Source organism: Clupea harengus, chromosome 12 (genome assembly GCF_900700415.2).
Source record: "Clupea harengus chromosome 12, Ch_v2.0.2, whole genome shotgun sequence".
Lineage (NCBI taxonomy): Eukaryota > Metazoa > Chordata > Actinopteri > Clupeiformes > Clupeidae > Clupea > Clupea harengus.
Genome location: NC_045163.1, coordinates 4510953 through 4532148, shown reverse-complemented (window position 1 = coordinate 4532148; position 21196 = coordinate 4510953). Strand labels below are relative to the sequence as shown.

At 42.4% G+C, this 21196-nt stretch overlaps 2 protein-coding genes across 9 annotated transcripts; one reads left to right on the top strand and one right to left on the bottom strand.

Annotated features, from left to right (window-relative positions):
• The first annotated feature begins 3 nt into the window (after positions 1–3).
• pbdc1 (polysaccharide biosynthesis domain containing 1) lies at positions 4–2325 on the top strand. Its single transcript, XM_031578349.2, has 6 exons — positions 4–108; positions 608–673; positions 908–967; positions 1053–1193; positions 1590–1701; positions 1790–2325. The coding sequence occupies exons 1-6, from the start codon at positions 79–81 to the stop codon at positions 1885–1887; spliced, it is 507 nt and encodes a 168-aa protein (XP_031434209.1). The 5' UTR covers positions 4–78; the 3' UTR covers positions 1888–2325.
• Positions 2320–20771, bottom strand: xpo7 (exportin 7). 8 transcript variants are annotated; one of them, XM_031578343.1, is made up of 28 exons: positions 20674–20771; positions 16243–16389; positions 16010–16103; positions 15692–15858; positions 15437–15502; positions 14559–14663; positions 14241–14406; positions 13915–13988; positions 13388–13507; positions 13066–13212; positions 12731–12903; positions 12214–12407; positions 11915–12020; positions 11668–11803; positions 10356–10429; positions 9095–9175; positions 8865–8928; positions 8526–8634; positions 8283–8389; positions 8083–8171; positions 7805–7912; positions 7459–7541; positions 6941–7155; positions 6677–6815; positions 6305–6501; positions 5431–5535; positions 4496–4623; positions 2320–4359 (listed from the first exon to the last, which is right to left on the bottom strand). In XM_031578343.1, the coding sequence occupies exons 1-28, from the start codon at positions 20689–20691 to the stop codon at positions 4266–4268; spliced, it is 3306 nt and encodes a 1101-aa protein (XP_031434203.1). In that variant the 5' UTR covers positions 20692–20771; the 3' UTR covers positions 2320–4265. The 8 variants fall into 8 exon arrangements, with proteins under 8 accessions (XP_031434203.1, XP_031434204.1, XP_042565190.1 ...); XM_031578344.1 differs by having other exon boundaries at positions 5437–5535; XM_042709256.1 differs by having other exon boundaries at positions 6341–6501.
• Positions 20772–21196: the final 425 nt, after the last annotated feature.

Sequence of the window (21196 nt, the reverse complement as noted above, 5' to 3'; positions counted from 1 at the left end):
GAGCGTATTTTATGGTCACGCCTTTTACGTATGACGTGAAGAGGTTGTGATGATTATTCAGGACAACGCAAGCTAAGCATGGCGTCGAGAAATGGATTGGCCTCTTTGGTAAGGGGTGTTTTAGGCACATTACTTACTATTGTAACACACTTTGATACATTGTATGATTGCTCATTACATACTTAATTCAACGGTGTTCTATGTTTTGCTATTATAAGAGAGAAATAAGGTCTAAACTGACATTTAGCACAATAGGCCAGGCACAAACATGCTCAGCAATAACGTTAGCTATCGATAACATGTATCCTACCACGCTTGCAACACACGTGCTGTTAACAGTCCTGTACAACCGTGTCAGTAAAGTCCACTATTGATGTGTTCACATATTTTTCACTGACATTTCATTAAATTTATTCTCATGTTTTGCGTGAAGTCGCGAGCACTGATACTTTGTTCGTCGGGATAATCAGCAAGCTAGTTAGCTAGCTAGCCAACTTATACGAACGTCATGGCATCGAGATGCTTCCTAAGTTGTGTGTTCATCTGATAAGGACATCATGTAACATACTAACATGTTTAAATACTTAAAATATTCTACATTTTGCAGGGTGTGGAGGGGGCTTCAGCAGCGGCGCACGCTCTCTCTCTCCCGGCGGATGCGTACGGTAATGATGTGAGTACAATGGGTCAGGTGCTACCCCAAGTTATATTTCCCATTGTAATGCAGCAGGAACCATTATGTAATAATGTAATCCATGTTTTGAAATATGAAGGCCTGGTACAATATTCTGTCCCATTTATCGCAGTCAGACCGTATTACATTTCAGACTATCCCAGTCTTATCTAATAATGATCTGCCGAACACCATCCTTTCACTTAAAGGCAAATGTTTTTGTATGTTGTTTAGCCCCAACTGGAAGTAATGTGGGCCATGAAGGCATACAACCACGCAGAAATATACTTTAATGTAAGTACTGTCCAAATATAATTTCAGTTAAAAGTTTACTCTGTACTCTGTTTTACGTTTTTTTTCTCTCCATTTCTCCCCAAAGCTGATTTCCTCTGTGGATCCCAAGTTGCTGAAACTTACAAAATCAGATGATCAAATACATTCTGCATACATGGAGAGTTTTAGTGACCTTAACCTGGAATTACTGGATCCCGACAATCTAAAGTCTGCAGAGTCCAAAGAGGTATGTCATTTAATCAACAAGGCAAACCAATAATTGTGCACAAAGAAGTGTCTGCAATCTAACAGTTTGGTGTTTTTTGATGTTTCAGTACTCGTAGAAATGTAATGTTAATATGCAAGCTTGGGATATGCGACTAATGGAATTACTACATTTGAAATGATATTAGTCTCAGTTCAATTTGACTTTCCATATTAACTAGTAATTCATTTCATATAACATGGCACTTTCCCCACAATAGTGGGCATCGTCATCAGTATCTTAATGTCTCCCTGATCAACCTGAGGGAATGTATTTGGAAATTAAGAATTGTACCTGGGTTTTTTGGGGGTAAGATACTAGAAAATAGCACGGCATACTTCGGTAGTCATTAAATGTAATTATCAACACCTCATTTAGAGATGGAGGCCGTTCTGCAATCAGTTTGAAGGGATTGTTGAGGACTTTAATTATGGAACGCTACTTCGACTGGACTGCAGAAAGGACTACACAGAGGAAAACACAATATTCGGTATGTTAGACTTTTAATTTTGGCTGCATAATGAGTTCGTGTTTTAAATATATAATTAAGTGTAATTCTGACTTTGATTAACTTGCAGCTACCAGAATCCAGTTTTACGCCATTGAGATTGCAAGGAACAGGGGAGGCTACAATGATGCGGTCTATAACGCCAAAAGCAAGCAGGAACAAAGTTAGTTTTCAACAGAGCAGCAGCAGCAGCAGCAGCATCTGTGGCCTTCTGTGTGTCATGAAGTCGAAAAATGAGTTTTGAAATGGCGGGGGGAGTTACTGTAGATTATATTTGGAAACATAAGTACTTTGGAAGACTGTCTGGTGCAGATTTTGTCGTCAAAAAAATGTTCAGCGCAAAGGTAATGTCTTCCATGGTCGTTGTCTGATACTTTCATTTTGTTTCACAACATCTGTAACGGATTATCAAAGAAAGAGAAACTGCATGAACAAGGCACCATTGTTAATTAGAGCCTACGATCTCATCCTATGTTTTTTTTTTTGTATGACCATTTCCTGATGCTGTATCTGCATTCCTTTCTATATGTTCAACTGTACCCTCAAACAACTGGCATATGGGTTTGGAGTAGACTTGTGTGGAATAAATACAGCTTCATATACAAACCATTGATGTTTATTTTGCAGTCACAATGCTTACACTATATGTAGCAGACATCCAAACAGTTCAACCAGCTACCTTATCACTCAATGGACCCAACACACATTCGCCAAAAAGGACACATTCACATCAGGGAACGAAGGGAAAAAGGACTTAAAACATCCATGAGTGTTTTAACATGGTTAGAGATGAGCTAGGTCTTCACAAACAGTTAGCAGCAACATCTGTTGAGAGTAGCACAAGTTGCTAATATATTCCATTCTGACGTTTAATGCGTCTTTTTTTCTTTAAATCTACCATAGTCTGATGCATCATTTTCTTCTGTTATTAAAAATAAAATGGGATTCCTTCAGGGGGTCAGAAAAAAAACATTGGGGGTGAAAGCTAGACAACTGTCAAGATTTGATTCACTCCTGTTCTGATGAGTTGTTGTACCAGGTTCTTTTTAAAGTACACAGCTACATCCTATAGGCCTCACTACCAAACAAATGCCAGGTGAACAAGAAAAGCCACAAAAGACTGGAAACCTGTGAGATTAAAAAGCAGGGTAACAGTTGACAAAAGGCTCGGAGAAGAGTAACTTCACTACAACCATAATCTTCTTTAGCTAATCAAAATCCACAAAAGACATGATCAAACCTTCGGAGAATATAAAAAAAAAAAAAAAAAATGGGGAAGGGGGGGCGGGGGACTGGTGGTTGCGCACCCCACCCCCCCTGCAGCTGAGGTCTCGGAATGAATCATACACATGAACACAGCAATCATCCACTTTCACTTGATTGATCTTCAATCGCTAACTCCTAGGCCAGGGTAGCGAGCGTGTGTTCCCAACACTCAGAGCTAAAGGCAAAGAGGATGTTTCCATGGCCTAAGGGGAAGGTTTTTATTTTTTTAAAGTCACTCATCACAACCACTAGCATTATCGACGCAATCATTTCATTAGCACACCTCAGACTTGAGTAATGGGAATGGGATCCCACTGGCCCCTAACAGACATTACTCTGCAACTGAAAGGCAGCAGGAAATAGTGTATTTACAAAGTCTTCCATGCGCCATCATGTCACTCTAAAGATTTAAGGAAAATATACAAACGCATTTTTTCTTCTTTCCCTCACTCCCTCAAGCAAAACCGCCCCCACCCCACCCTCTTTCCCATGCCCCGCCTCCACAAGCACCTCTCTGACTGTACTGGATCTATCACACCACTCACGCCAATCAAACATCTGTCACTTGGATATAGTATTCTCTTCATACAGACAAACCCACACTTCAGCACAGTTGCACTAACTTACTAGACTGTAAAAATGTCACACACTTTCATCTTTTTTTTTTTCTTTTTTTTTTCTTAAATTGAAATCATTATAAACATTGTTCAAAATGTTATGAAAAAAATGTACACTTCTTTTTTTGTGTGTTTCTATACAAGGCAGGCAGAAGCAGAGCACTACATATACCAGCTTACACCCGGCCCCCCCTCCCCAAACACACATACACGCGCACACACCCCCACACACACACACACACACACACACACACACACACACACACAAAATCCACACCCTCCCCAAATCTCGAGAGATGGAAGAACAGCAGCCACTCATCAGTTTGTGCCAGTGTCTCTGGGCACCCCCAGCTCTTCTGCCCCTAAACGATTCCCCAACCAAACTCTCTTTGGACTTTGAGCCCCGACTGACTACAGGAAGGCCAGTGGAGTGACCTCGAGAAACTGGCTTTAAAATCTGTGTGTATTTATATGTGAATATATAAAAAGGGGGAGAAGAGCAGGGGGGAGGGGGAGGGGGGAGAAATGGTGCTGAGGTTAAGGGTCGGGGAGCAGGAGGTGCAGGCTGGCGCAGCGGTGACTCCCTGGCGTCTGGGCCTGGGGGGTTGAGGATGCGGGAGCACAGAGGGGGGTGCGACCACACCGCTGGTGCTCTGTGGAATGTCAGCTCATCATGTCGTTGCTGTTTACCCCGTAAGTGGAATTCTTCATGGAGTCGTTGACTTCTCTTCTAAATACTGAAAGGTTCTGTGTAAACCTGAAGGTGTGAAATAAGAATTATTACAACAAAGCAGAAAAAGGAAGATGGTCTAAAATGACGGGTGAGGACTCTTGCACTCTTTACCACAAGGTAAACCTGTTTAGAAAAGAACCAACTGCAGAGGATAGCTTACCTGTCTCTGTTTTTGGTAAGCAGGTTCCGTTCTATGCCCTCCATTAAGTTTTCAAAGCATAAGTGCATGGCTTGCTGTTTTTCTGGTGGCTGGCTGTTCACAATGCTGTTCCTCAAGTCTGCAAAATACTATGATACAAAACCACACATAAAGGACAAATTAGGTGCTACTCAGTTTCTAATAATTGGAATGTAATAAAATGTAATTTCCAGACTATTAACTGCAGTTGATACATTGATTCAGCTTAATTTCTGCAGCCCAGCGGTTAATAATTGGGGGCATCTTATACATAGGAATGCATTTCCCCCCGGGACTCTCTCTCTCCCCCTCTTTTCAAACACAATTTTCATTAACACTCAATCACATTCAATCTTCCATAATGATAAAGTAAGGGGTGTTGTGTGTTCCTACCAGATTGCATATGGAGCACAAACCTCCGCGGTTGGGGGCGGCACCACAACTATATCGCATGACGTAACGTTCAATACACTGCAGTTTATACACGGGTTTGTTTTATAAAATGACATTACATATTGTATGTGGTTAACAGTCGCGAAAATACAGTAGATGGGAAAGATGTAAGGGCCACTGATGACACAACTCACTGTAAATCCAAACGCTAAAATGGCCCCAAAGTTTCCAAGTAAATGTATGCTTTGAGAAACCATAAAATGTGCACGATGCACACTGTCTTTGTGTGCATGGATAGTTCTTGAAAAAAGCAGTTTATTTGTTGCACAATGAGAGGGCCATTTGTTGCTAAGCGACACTAACAAGGCAGTAAAATAAATAAATAATATGTATTGAAACATACAAAGAATAGCCTGTGTGCTTGAATACCTGTGTGTACTATGACCTTGGACATGAGCATTGGGGCCTTGCAGCAGACAGTAATCATGGCTTTTCCAATATGCCAAAGTAAAGACACTACCTACCCCTACCTTCTCATTCAGCAGGATCAGGCCTAGAAGTGGTCGTGACATAGACCACTGATTCCTGCAGTCTTCAAAAATAATAATATTGAGCACAGTTGACAGCATCTGGAAAACAAAGGGAGGAAAAAAAATGCAATATTTTAGAAAGACCTCATGCGAGTTCATTGAAATGATCCATTAAAACCTTAAATCTACAATATGTTAACTACCATCATGTTAATGCTAGGCCCAGATTTGAGAACACACATCTCTACTGTTCCCTACCGCTCTGCTCCCTGACCCCCCCCGTCCATCACTGGTGATCTCATATTGGAATGAGATCCTAGGTACCCATCCCTAACTTTCTGCATTTCTGAATAGATTAAGACCTTGGCACACACAGACACTTTCTAAAAGGGAATTTTTTCTGCATTGTTTGTCCAAGCTTTTCAACAAATCTGTAAAAAAAAAAAAAAAAAAAAAAACTACCATGCCCCATATGCTTGCTCAGAACAACAGGGTTGTGGATATGGATATTTTAGCTTATGAGAACACTGCCATCTAGCTGTAAGTACATTAGAAAGGAACCATAATGTGAATAAAGATGCAAACAAACAATAAAAATCCTCCTGCTGAGTCTGTTCAGATGTTATGATCTGCATCCTTTAGTTGGCTCTGTGGTTAGACATTTTGTTTTGTTTTGCACAGTTTGCCGTGTGAGCGTTTCTTTATTACACAAAAGAGTAATTCTGTCAATTCAAGCATGCATTGGAATTTAGCCACATGGAGTATTAGTTTTGTCTTTTTGTGTTTTACAATTTGGGAGGCAATGGAACCTTTTGACTTGCATAGATATAGTACACACTACGTAACTGGCCAAGACCAGGTGCATCACCTGAGCCAGGGGTGGTGTAGAGGATGTGGCCCTCACCTGCTGGATCATCTCGGGGTGCTGCTGCATGATGTGCAAGAAGCGGTCACTCTCCTGGGCCATGGGAGCTGCCCGCTTCTTGGTGCTGCGCGAGAGCTGCTTGAACAGGTACGTTACTATGTGGTCCAGGCTGGAGCAGCAACCCGTGCATACCATTGTATCTGAGAGGGAGGGAGAGAGACATGATAGATTGACAGGTCATCATTGCCACTATCTTAAATCATACTTTTTATTCATTAACCATTACCAGCATATCAAATTCAACATGACTGGTAGTTTTAAACTACTGAACATGCATGCTAAAAACACTATTAGATTTTTTTTTTGTATTATTACCAAGTGCAGTGAGCCCCTCTGAAATGGAGGATAGGATGTACATGACCACGTGAGGCTCCAGGCTTGCGATGAAGTTCATGTGGTCCTGGGTGAGCACCTCTAGCAGTGAGTAGTAGGACTGACTGAGCTTGGGATAGTCCTGCATTGACAACATATCAAGCAAAGTCACTTTCAGAACACTCTAAAATGGTGCTAGGAAAAGTTTGTGTGTTAATGTGTGTGTGTGTGTGTGTGTGTGTGTGTGTGTGTGTGTGTGTTGCATACAAGCAGGTCGCTGTGTGGGATGGAGAGGAGAAGCTTGATGAAGGTCTGAAGGGCGTTGTCCAGGGCGTCGTCGCCGTAGAGACGGAAGACGCCGAAGTTGACGTAGTTACCGCTGAGCACGGCCTTGAGCATGGAGAAGCAGATGGAGATGCCCTTGAGCTTCAGCGCGTACACCTGGTCCTTTGGCACCTCGCCCAGAGTCAAGATGCGGTTCCCTAAGCACAGGAAACACAACACCAGGTATCAGACGGCTGAATCTACCCACATATGAAAATATGTATGCGGAAACACAACACCAAATTCTTCACGTGTGGGGAAAAACGTGAGGCCATATGAGAACATATACACCAATGATTTTAGTGTACCCCTTCTCAATTAAAAGCTAAATAAATTTCCGGTTAGAAAACAACCAGCAGATCACTTGAACAAGCTGACGAAAATGGATGCTGTGTTCAGCTGGAGGTATATGCGGCTAAAACTTTGAGACGAATAATCCTAAAGACGCGTGAAAGACGTACCGTAGGTTGTAATCATTTTGCTTGTTTCTCTGAACAGCAGGATCCCGTTGGGCGATGACACGTCAAACTGTAGTCTCTGGGACCTGAGGGACACAAACACAACATGGCTCCACAGCAGATCTTCAGAAGGTGTTAATTAAATCTTATTTCCGTGTGAATTAAAACCACACCACTTGACTAATAGGAGGGGGTGGGAAAGGGAAACAACTGACAAAAAGAATGTCCCTAATTGCCTCTATGAAACAAGCATCCAGATGGCGTCAACACGGCAGAAATATGGCACCTCGAGATTGACTCTCCGAAGTGCAGCTGGCGTGTTGTGCGTGCTGCTGGTCTCAGACTGTACCTGTTGTGGACGAGCTCAGCCATCAGCTTGAGCACAGGAGTGGTGCAGGCAGGGACATGGTACCAGAGCTCTATCGCCCTCTGCAGGATGGGCATGTAAGTGGGGTAGCTGTTCAGGAGAGACTGCGTTAAGAAAACAAATCTGTATCTTCTGCAAGGGTAGAGAAGCATACTTGTTTTGGACTTTGGTGAATTAAATGAATTGACATTCTTGATTGCACTTTTTTTTAACATGCTTGAACAATTGTAAACAAATAGTATTGTAGAGAGTTAGGATACATCCAGTCAAAGAGCATCATGAAGCAGGTCTTGGCATTAAAGGCAAAGGCGATTCCTCTCAGGTCTCGAACCAGTCCCACTAATGTCCTCTGGAAAATAGACATGAACTTCAGTCTACAGATCCTCCATTCGGATCAATGAACCGCAAAACGATAACCCAAATTAAACCCAGTTCCCAAAGTACTACCAGGAGCACATACTTTGGCCTCTTGCTCATTGAAAGTGTTAGTGCTGAACATTGCTGCGACGGCCTCGAACGCTGCTGTCAGAGGAAGCATGAACTGCTCAAACTGGTCCTCGTCCTCCCCTGTTGCAGACACAACCACACGTACATAAGCCAACAGTTAAAACAACTTCAAACATTTAGACCTTCACGAAGAATGATTTAGTCTGTAGCTCATACGCAAGTCGACGCATTGAAAGGAGACGGGACAAACTCTCACCCAGATCCACCATGAGCAGGCGGCCGAGGGCTGTGTAGAAGGTGGTCCGACACCTCATGTCGCTGAGGTTGGATTGATTGTTCACGCCCAGGAAGGAAAAGTGCTCACTCTGGGCAAAGAAAGAGTGAAGAGAGAGAGAGAAAGAAAGAAAGAAAGAAAGAAAGAAAGAGGAAGGGAGGCAAAGAGAAGGAGAATAATGAGCAGGGGGTATTATGAGCCATGGGTCAGATTAGGGAGATTATGGGGGTAACAGGTCCCTCTTGCCAAGACAAATCAGTGACATTTTAGCTTTGTGTGCTCATGTGAGCGGGTCATGGAAGAGGGGGGAGAGTTACTCACTGTGTGGTTATTCAGCATGAACTGGACCGCAGTGAGTTTCACCAGCTTTCTCACACTACTGTACGTACAGGGAGGTCGTCAAGGAACAAGCTGGGAGAGAACTTTACACTTGACCAAGCAACAGTCAAGCACAACAAGACATGACAACAGTACTACTGAGAAAATGTTAACTGTAACTCTTAATACGTGGCTAAATGTGTCCATATTTGGAACTGGCTGGGTAAGGATATCCAATGGAGAGGTCATTTAGAAGCTGTAGTGTCTTGGAGGTGATTGGTTCACACTGTCCCCAGTACTTCAGATTGGTAATTCTACATAAAAAAAAAAAAAAAAAATCAGAAAGCCCCGTTAATACATCAACATAAGAAAAACAGACAAATATATTGTTGCTTGTGTTGCAAAAAAGAAAAACCTCATGTAACAAAGTCACTTGGCGAATTGGTGTGTATGGTTTTGAAACAAAAACCATCAAAAGCACTAAAACACTGGTAATAAGAGGTTAGGTATGGCATATAGACATGTTGAAGCACATTATGCAAAACCAATCCACCACAAACGCAATGACTTCAGCTGGCATACACCCCCTTCTTATTACTTAACCGTTCATGTTTATACACCACTGACCACCAATCTCGGCCTAAAAACCCAAATGTAACCAGCTAAAGATTATGATCATGTTACAGAAGAGAAATGTGGATATTTAGCCCTCCTGATTATACTGGAAGAGAGAGAGGGAAGTCATATTTAAGCAGTCGGGAAAGAAATGAGACATTTTTATGTCACGAAGACGAAGCATCTGCTCAAGGCTTTAAGTAGGAGTAAAGAAACTGCGTCTATTCTGGGTTCAGCTTTGCTCTTATGTTTAACGTTCAATGAACCACAGAGCATTTCACACTTCACATAGAGGATGTGATGCTCTTACACTGTGTGGAAAACATTTGAAAAAAAGATGCATAGTTTTGCACAAAGAACAACGAGTGTGGGGTGACAAAAAGTCCAACACTGCGATGGAGTCACCAGCTTTTCTAAGGCCACGGTTCTCATCATTTCTGAAAGGCCCACGCAGTACGAGGGACTGCACCCGCACTCATCAGATAATTGTCACGTTACTCAAATAATTGTCAAGGTCTTCTTCATCAGCAACCAAGTGTTAACTGAAATGTGCAGTAATGTAGTTCTACAGTGGACTGGGTGAACCACAGAGCCTCTTGCAGTACCATCAACATCCACAGTTCAGCGCACAGTCAGTCAGTCAGTCACCAGACTATTAATAACTATATTAGTAACTATGGGCTAACTATATGCTAGTATCAGTACAAACAGAAATACAAAAAACTGCACACTTCTTGTTTAAGACCCCCTTCATGGCCAAACATGCATACACATTTAGGTGTGATACAAACACTTTGTCTTGAGAAAACTTTAAAAAGAGCCACAAGCTTTTCCCATCACGATAATCAATGGTGGTATGAAAGAAAGAAGAGCACTCACATTTTCCCAATGAACACACTGAGTACCATGGTCTCATCATTCAGCCCCAAGACTTCAGACAGGCGCCGGTACAACTGCAGGAGGAGAGGCCCAAAACAAAACAGCACGGTCAACAGTCTTACAGGAGCACCCGCAATGACACACACAGTTAGAATCCTTCCATAATTACAAGGTTAGAACCTACAGTATTGATTTGGAACATGAATTTACATAGTCGTACATGGAAATTCTATTCAGAATGTTACTGTGCAGAAATATCTTCTGCACGATCATTCTGCAGTATCACTTATCCCAGTGTCCCTACACTCACTCAGGACTGTCACCTTCCAAAAAGAAAATCAAAAAGAAAAAGAAAAGAAAACTCATGTCACAATTCTGTCTGGAAAATGGGTTCTGATGAGTCATGGTATTTTTGGGGCACAGACAGCCTCTCTATTAATAGTGCAGCACTGAAGAAGACAGGCACTTCTAAGTACAGCTGGGTCCAACAACCCACCCAAAGCATTCATCTTAACTTTAACTTCAAAACATACGCTTGAGAAGTTCAGCTCACTCCTCTTTAGGAACCAAAATGATATGGATCCATTCTTGTTGCCACCACACTTATGTTAGAGTAAAGACAAATACTGAAGGAGGGGTTGGCTAAAGCCATGTCTAGCATTTATTTGTGGGGAAAAAAACAAAACAACAACTAGTAATGGAGGACACAATGAACTGGGACAGTGATACTAAATTCCACTACTACTGTACACCACTTATCTGAGGTGTTCACATTTTGAAGCCTCTGGGCAGCACAAGAGAGAAACCACGCAATGGATGGATTTGCCATGGAGGTGACAACACAACACTTTCAACTGTGAACATCATGAACACATCTTTTACTGAAGGCCACTAATGAGCAGGATGGAAAAAAAAATGCGAGGCCTTTATCTAAATGCACCACCAAGCAATTAAAAGGGCTGAGTCGACGGCATGGCCACAAAGGAGAGGCATAAACACTGCAGTGACAAAAGGGATTGGGCATTCCACAGCAGGAAGGGCACAGGGTTGACACATCTGCCATATTTTAGTTCATTTAAAAAAAATAAACACACACACACACACACACACACACACAGAAAGCTAGGCTGACTATCAGGGGAACTATCAGGGACTAAGGGGGTCCAGGCTCTGGGTTCTGTAAAGCGCCTTGAGACAATTTATTGTTCTGGCGCTATATAAATAAAATTGAATTGAAGTTGTTTCCTCAACTTCAAGGAAACCTATGGAACCACACAGCCAAGGGTGGACTAGTTGATTGAAAGAATCTCACCTTTGATGATTTCTGCACCTGGTCACCGATGTAAATTTTGCGGAACTGTTCAAAGAAACTGAGCATGGCCAACTCGAGCTTCTCGTTGCCGGCCTGCGCCAGTCGAGAGTCGGTCAAATTCATCAACTGTAAGACTCTGAGGACAAAACCAAACCCAGCGGCAAAATGAACGTTTGGAACGTGCTGCATAACTGAACTGAAATGGTTCCTCAGGAATGTTAGCAAAAGGTCACAGCTGGATGCCTACCGACACACAAGCTCTCCATCCATGGCGTCTTGTTCATCTGTACTGGCGAAAGAAACCCTGCCTCCTATCACAGCCCCGATGATGTACACCAGCCAAGTCAATCGGCCTACACACACACAGACATAATATTCATAATTAGATATATTCTCGATACAATATTCAGATCAAGAGAGACTTGGGGATGTTGGGACACTTAATTGGGACACAGGTAAATAGTAGGACTGATTCATTGGGAAAGGACAATATGCAGTGGCGAGCGCTGAGACCAGAGGTGCCTGTGACTGAGGTGGCGTCCTCACCTTCCTGAACGGCGATGTCCATGGTGCTGGAGTTGGTGGACTGGAGCAGCTCCTGGTAGGACTGGGCGGACTGGTCGAAGAGCTGCACCAGCAGGGCGCACGTCTTCTCGTACTCACAGCGGCCGATGGTGGACAGCTGGTCCAGCTGCTGCTGCACGAGACCTGCATCATCCAGAGGGTCCTCCAGACCATCCCTGAGTGGGACAGGCAAAAACAAAACAAACAAACAAACACATTCAGTCAGTCAGATGTGTTCAAAGAAATGCAGGTTGAGTGGAACCTTTTAAATAAATACACACATCATTCATTATCTGAAATACACATTTTCCAATACTGACCAAAAAGCGATCAGGGCATTATTAGGATTTCCCCCCAATACAACACCCATATCATCTATACATCATGACACAAAGACCAAACTAACCCAGTGTCTTTACTGCTTGGTCACTATGAACGCCAATGAGTTACCACAGCAAAAGGCCTTGGCTTCTTATGGTGTCTACAGGGGCCTGCGTACCTGAGGATGATGTGCACCGACTCGAGCCGTGATGTGATGTAGGCCTTGGTCACCTCTGGAGTGTAGGTCTCCAGCATGTGGGGCTCGGTGGCCTTGACATAGGGCACGGAGGCCGCCAGCCGCTGCCACAGGCTCAGCAGGTAATGCACGCTGTTGGGGGCAAACTCCCAGTGCTGCAAATAACACGTATACAATTTTTACTGGGGTAGACCTGCACAGACGCAATGCAATAATGTTTCACAACCACATTTGTACCATGTTAAGTATGTACTGATTGACAGGAACAAATGGTGACTCGTGCGAAATGCTTGTTGTAACAGGCAATGTCTACTAACCTGTAAGCTGGTGACTGTGAAATTGGCAATCAATCTTATAACCTCAGGGTAGTTTTCCACTTTGACCAGCTCGCCAAGCTGATAGTTACTTTTTAGTCTGGCCAGCAGTCGACAGAATTCATGGTAATTGTTTGGATCAGACAGACTCTGGAAATCAAAATAATTGTTTCAAGGCAATGCTTTTGGGGACTGTTCATGTGTGTGTGTGCAAAGAGCAGTTGAGAACAACCTTCAACTCTTAAAATGTAATTAAGAGACAGCTGTACTAATATGAAAATAGATACCATGGCATATCCTGTTATTTAACAAGGGCAACAATTACCTGTGGGTTTTCCAGAATCCTCTTCACTCCATCTACGAGATGAGAGAGGAACTTTGCCCTCTCAGCGTTGTTAAAGAGTGACCGCCGTACGGATGCTATTTGAACTAGGCAAGACAAAACCTAAACAGAACAGGGTCGAGGGTGGAATGGTGAGTCATTTGAACAGGAAAAAACGGGTTTTCAGAACAAAAACACTACGAGTAAGGAAAAGCCTATTCTGCACACTCCACAGCTGTTTCGGCAAGAAAATTCACTTGCGTCATTGTGTTAGTATCCAGCAGGTGGAGAATGCAACTTCCAGGAACCAGCATGGAGACATAAACTTAGGGCCTCAACTAGATTGCCAGCATGAGTCCACATGAAAACAATAAGAACATTTCCTGCAACCATTTACTCAAATCAAACTCCGACTGAAACTTGACAACCATGACATCCATTTTTACCGACTGAAAGAAAGGCAAAAAGCCACATGAAAACAACCACCCCATTATCCCTTCAAAAACGTACTAGACAACCAAGTCACTTACCAGGGGAGAAAGGGAAGGAGGGATGGAATGATACAAATCAAAAAACAGTTGGAGGGTCGAGGAGTCCAAAAACGCTGCAGAAAAGAAGGAAGTGAGAAAGAGACATACATCAGCCACATTGAACTCCACTAGCCAATCATTTCTGTTGTAAATTCATAAAATTGAATTCATCAATTAGCTCAAAATTCATCTTCAGTCTGTGAGTTTCTCATACACCTCACACGCCTGTCTTATCCTCACCTACTCCACCTCTGACACATCTCCTCAACCCATCCCCCTCTCCAAACAGTAAGCCCCCCCCCCCACACACACACACACACACTCACCTGATCTCCAACTGGTGGGGATCTGGACGGTGCACAGGTCATCGGAGGACTCATCCGTGGACGTGCCGATGAAGTCGAAATTGAGGCAGTTGTGGGCCAGCTTGAGCAGCTGCATGAGCAGACCGTGCTGGCTCTCATCGTTCAGGTTCAAGTTCTTCCCCGAGGCCTGAGGGCAACATTGGCAACAGCCTTAGAGAGAGAGCAAGCAAGCGCTCCACAGAACCAGACCTCACAGAAGCATATGGAGGAGCTCCAGAGAGAGAGGGCCGGCGAAGTTAACGGGACGCCTCAGAGGCCAAGAGGTGCCCTCTGACTGACCTGTTTCAGGAGATTGCAGGAGAGCGTGAAGATGTCGAATAATGAGGAGTCCCGGAACGACGACGCAATCTTCCGGTGCTTAGTCAGGGGATGTGTTGTGTCCGCCTGGAACAAAACAAAAGGCTGTCAGCTGAGCTTCTCCACACCAGAGATCTGAGGGCCCATAGTCATAGCTCGTTCCTCTAAGCCGGTTGGCCCCACAGACACCCATATGTTTGCTTAACCAAGCCATCTAGATAAACAATGGTACTCTTATAACAATGGTTTCAACTAGTTACCATACTCATACAAAAAGCTGAACAAAATGGTTGACATCAAATACATACACTGGCTATGCCGTTTTTGTGAAAGGCACCAGCTGAATATATATATAGACATTATACAACAAAAAACCTATGCCTTTAGATACAAAGCCAGGATGTGAATCTGTGCATTTCAACAGACACATCCTGTTCTAAAAATGCATTCACAGCACCCAGCGTACAATGTTGGCTCAAATGGTTTATGCTAATCCATTAGTGAAGGCCATGAAGTGAGTCATTACTGACTCCACTGTCCATCTTTATCATGGAGGCCATTAATGATGTTCATTAGCCATTAAGGCTATTCATGTCTGTCTACTGTATATCACGGTGATATTCTGCATTATAGCCATATTAAAACTGATGGCACAAATAGCCATCATAACTGAAAACAAAAATGCTTTTCAAAATAACTCTAGGCTACAAGTTGGAGAAGAAGATTTGTGTGGAGTGGAAGAAATGCAGACTAAATGTGGACACAAACTTTCTGAATGGCTTCTCCATGAACTGCAATGCGTTTATGAGGGGTAAGATCATGTAAACACTTACATCAATGAGAAGCACAGAGGAACTTACTTGATTAATTTCATTGGTAAGCTGCGAAAGAATAGTCACTCCTATGATGCAGTGCTCAACACTGTCCTGAAAATCCACAAAAAATGTATCATTAAAGAGGTGAGTCAGTCTAAAGTCTAAAGTTCAATGATGAAGAGGTATGAAACATTTCCATGCATCAATGTAAAACACCAGAAGTGTCAATCATCCATTACATACTAATGAACCTGAGAAACCTGCTGACATTTGAACTTCCTCCAACACAGTGAACCATACCTGGAGGAACCTTGTCACATCTACGATGACATTCCTAAAGACATAATCTTCCTTCTGGCAGTCGAACCATCCAAGCTTGGTGATTCTGGCGTAGAGCTGGATCAATGCTTGGGTCACAAAGGCAGCAAGCTTTGGCCGACTTGCCAGGTAGTTAAGAACATAATTCCCTGGGGAAAGGAAGAGTTTTGGTCACATTCAGATGCCTGGAAAACCCAATCAATGCGGTCATCATCTCTGCACTTGATAAAAAAAAAAAAGGCATGAAAATGACACAGCCTTACAGTCTCAGAGCAAACAATTGACTGGGCCAGAACTTACGGATGTCTATGCGCTGTTCCAAAGGAAGTGGGTTGCTAGTGCGGGAGACCAGTTTGGAGAGACATGTGCCAGCCAGTAACTGCGAGTAGGATGACTGCAAAGGCACAACAAAAATGAACTTTACCACTACAGACATGCAATGTGTCATTCATCCAGGCTATACTTTGAATCGCTTCATTAAACACAAACTAATGACAAATGACATCTGAAGTCCTTCTAACAGGAATACTTACACTTCCCCTCTCTAGCAGGAGTTGGCATTTATTCAGGCAGTCGGGACTGTTGGTGAACTCCACCAAGGCCTTCTCAGCCTGCAGGCGGGTGGTGGTGTCTGTGGTCTCATACAGCTGCTTGCACAGGATCTCTAGCTGGGCTAGGCTCTGGAACACAGGTGGAGACATAAGCACTCACACTAACGAGAACAAGAACAAAGAACTAGTAAACAGTGCACAACACAAATGCACATCACCACACAGTTCCCACGGATGATGACACCTGTGCAGGCGGAAAAGAATATAAATGGAGCAGTTGTTCACGGATCATTTGGCCTCGTCTACACTTGCATGCATGCCTACTTACTATGATTAGTTCTCATTTCCACCCCCTGCTAAGCACCAACAATGGAGCTATAGAATGACAGGCTGACACTCAAAAAAGCTTGGCTAACGCATTTTAAACGTATGAAAAGTATTGGTGCTTTTTCTAGAAAGGTGACAGCAATCCCATCTGGAGATAATATGAGTTGATTAATTAATTGATTAAATAAAGGCATTCATTATTATTGATTGATTAAAGTATAAAACAAACAGGCCTAAAACCTAAGTAAAACAATTAGACAATATTCCTACAGGATTCAGGCTGAAGTGAAGTAAAGTATCTGCCTTTTTTTTCATTTGAACAGTTTTTTTTTTATAGCTTGTCTGTGGTTTAACCCTTTTCTGTTAGGTCATTGAAGAACTTCATGTTAGTAACCCAAGACAAGATCATGTTAGCAACCCAGCAAACGGCCTCCTCATTTTTACAAGAGCATCTCTTTGAAAATGACTCCTGCTCTCACTTTCTTTGAGCATCGCCGTGTTTTAAACACACAACACTGTAAATAAAATATTAGCAATTTCCTGTGTTGTGTTTGTCAGTGTTGAGCCCTTGATTGCCCCTTAGGTCTATTGCTTTTGAGAAAAGTCAACTGGGGAATCAGAGGCAAAGGCTAACCCATCTTAATATCCGAATGCCTGATACATGGATATTAACTAACACAACACACAGTTATAAGATGACAACACACATCAAATTACTGCATCACTGATCTCGAGCAGACAGAAGATGAACAAAAAGCTGACTCATTACTCCCCCACCCCCACAAACCCACCAGCAGCCTCTGTGGCTGAACACTACTCAGCCAATATCACCAGTAAAAAAATGTTTTTAAACCACATGAAATAAGTTCAAGTTCAGTCTATGTGGTACGTGAGACAGGCAACAGGCCTGGTAAACATAGAGACGTACTTAAAGTTTCACACTGCTCTGTCGGACACGCCATCTGACATATGCAAATGTGATTTGACGTCTGGCATCACTGATAAATTGCAAGAAACCCAAATGATATGGACGACAGCAGCTGATGCACCAGGCACCTTAAGACTCCTGTACACTTCCAGCAGCTAACCAAAAAGCACACAGTGTGAGCCCATGACAATGTGAGCTGCTGATAACTAGTCTCCTAAATGCTGAAAAGGGACGGTGGGCCCCTGAGAGAGGAGGAACACAGGGAGAATGCATTTTGGATTTGCAAAGATAAAATAGGCTCGGCCATTAACAGGGAACTGTTGGCAGGAGATAAGGGTCACTCTCTGAAGAGAGAACATTCAGCTTGGGAGGACCACGGGTCTGTTTGGTTCACTCACCACTGTAAAAGTTCCTCTGACTGTATGACTACAACATTACTCCCATCTCATGATGATTTAGTGGCTTGGCTCTCAGTGCCATAAAACTCGGACAGACAAGGTTTACTGTACAAGAGCCTGATATGATCAGTTCGAGAAAGTATTACTATTAGGCTATTAAAAAAAAAAAAAGACAGACTTAGAAACATAGCTGGGTGATTTCTCATTGACACAGCCTGAAAACAGTAAAAGCAAGTGAATTCAAAGGTGCAAGGACTACTGCAGATGACACGAGTATGCTATATGCTATTATGCTGTATTATAAAATACATTAAGTTGGTCATGAAAGCATGTGCACTTTGCGTTCACCTCTTACAGGTGTGGTATGTAGTTGTCAAAAATGAAAATATCTGTAGACATCTACATACACATATTATTCGCAGGTCAACTGTGTGTGATGATACTCAGGAAAAGGTGAGAAGACTATTTCCTAAAATTTTGCTTCAGATGTTTTGCATTTTTAGGGTCTGGAAAGTGAAAACAAATATATGGGATCTGCTAGAAAGCATTATCCTAACCACTCTTGTAGGTCTATTTAACCAAATAGGTGATCTCACCTTTAAATCTACACATCAATGTTATTGTGAAAAAATTCCATGGGAGCACACAGTAATACAATTCATAAATAAATGGCCAGCCTAAATTGCAAGTGTGTTAATTGCGTTGAAATGCACACAGGTTAAAGGTCCACGTTGTGCTGAGTCATGTCTATATAACGATTTCACTAGAGCCCGGCATTTAAGAAACGCTGCAAGTTTGACAGAACGAATATAACTACTGTAACTTTGTACCGATGGCGATGGGCTTTCCATGGCACCAGTGCCTTTCTAGGATCATTGTGGTTTGCCACTATGCAACAGCTTGTAAACCAGGAACGTTTTCATGAGCAGGATGACTGTATAACTATAAAACATGATGAACTGCAAATACATCCGTAGGTTTCAGATGAATACGGGTATTATTGTTTAAATGAGCCATCTAACAGTTAGACAGGTGAACCACACAGATAAGCTGCACGCTCGGTAATGAAGTTTAAAATAGCGTTCACAAGCGTATTAGTTGGCAAAGCTGAGGTGATATAGCCGCTGGCCATATAGAAAGGATAGTTAACGGTACTTAACACTGTACAAATATATCCATATATACAATATCACACAGTAGCACTGCTACTAAAAACTGTATAACTTATGATGTGCTGGTTGCATGGAGAGGTAACGCTAGCACACAGTTTAATGTAAAAAAATAACTTTCTCCCCAGCAGATTATCTCTATAATAACCTACAAGCGAACTAGCTTATTACCTCGTTAGCAAGCATGAATGCATCATGGAATAGTTAGAACACTTATTCAAATAACCGAGTAAATTGGCTCAGTATGTGGCCCACTGCTTAACCATACAATCACAATGCGATTGGTGTTAACTTACTGACAGAAGCATCGCTTTTCTATGGCAACATGATCACTGGAATTAGCATGAAGCAGACACGGTCAACATTAGCTACCTCTTTGTAGCTACTTAGCCAACTGACAAGAGTAGCGAGACGTAGCGAAATCCATATAGCCAAGGCTAGTGAGCTAAGTAGCGAAGTTAGCAAATATGCTCAGGGTTAGCAAGCTATCTAGCCAGCCGAGAACTACTTGCAAGCGTTATGGGATTAGACAAAATGTAGGTGGCAGCTAGGTACATTGCTAACCCTCGAATTTCCAAAGGCATAGTACCCAATCTTCAGTACACCCTAACCATCTATATGAGATGTCTTGCTAAATTAGCCTGAAAGCAAGACAGGCAGATCTGTGAGTATTCGCTTGCAATATTAGCTACACGACAGATAGCTAGCTTCTAATACTAGCTAAGGTTAGCTCTTATTTCATCATGGTGCTACCTGGACGGTTAACCGAGCTATACTAGCCGCTTAAAAGAGTTTAAATCCAAAGAAAAATATGTGCAACGCTGATAACTAACATTAGTAAACCTCAAAATATGTAGGTTGCCATACATAACATATGCAAGTTATGTTGGGTAGTTTCACATTCAGTTATCAGTGTTAAGGTAATGTTAGCTGAGGAGTCGCGCGGGAGAATTCCATGAGCGATACTTCAGGCAAGATGCTAACTGTTGGTTAGCTCATTAACAGCGGTGGAATTAAGGACTGTGCTCCAAGGCAATGCATCCTTATACAACTTTAATGTAAATGGCAATGCAACGGCAGCAATTTTGATTTGAAAGGCAGCTCAGGCGACCGTACCGTAGATGTTCGGTAACGAGTCTACATTTCTTCCCACTGAAATCTTGCTAGCTAGCAACACGGTTTCGCCAGGCCAGCCAGCTCATTGGATGGATGTCGGATGTCTTGTTTACCAAATAATACATTATGTATATCAATATATGCCACTCAGGTGGATGCAATAAAATCCGAGTTACTTTGGGGTGCCTACACACACAATCCTGATAAACTTAAACGCAAATGTGCAGTTTTACATTTAAAAGCAAAATCAATAAAGGACCTCTAGCAACAGCGATTGCTATGAACGAAGCAATCAACACGATGACAGGCCACAAGTCAACACTGATAATCGCAGCCATAAACCTACCCGGTTATCTGACGTGCCTCCATAAACAATGTATAGCAATAAACTTATCCAACCAACTATCAAAACGGCAATACGACATCCAACACCTGTTTTGCTTTTAATTTAATCAAAACATAAACCTTTAGTTACCTGCACATGATCCGCCATTTTGCTCCATTCATGCTCCTCTCACTCCCCCTAACAAAGAGCATGCGCGCATATCCCTACATTCTATACCACACTTACGCAATTATCGTACATCACTTGAAAAGAGGAGGATTGTTCGCCTCCTTTCTGAATAGCTTTACGCAACATTTTCTTCGCTCACTAACGCTAAAAACGAGCCTTTGTTTACATGGACCTTAAAGATACATCACCCAATTTCAGGCAATTTGCATCCTCCTATTCATTTCCATTCCTACTCATCATACCAAGTCACAACATTTTAGATTTACACCATTTACATATAATTGCTGGTGAATTGTTTTTATTTATTTGAAAATAATCAAATCAGTCTTTTAAACCTCTATAAAGTGATGCACATTATGTGGGTATATTTTGGATTAAAACAAACTGTAAAAGTGTTTGTTTGGCTGGGAAGCTCCGTATTTAGATATTTGTATGCATTTTGAAAAGCACGGAAGCATATTCTACCATATAGAACAAATACAGC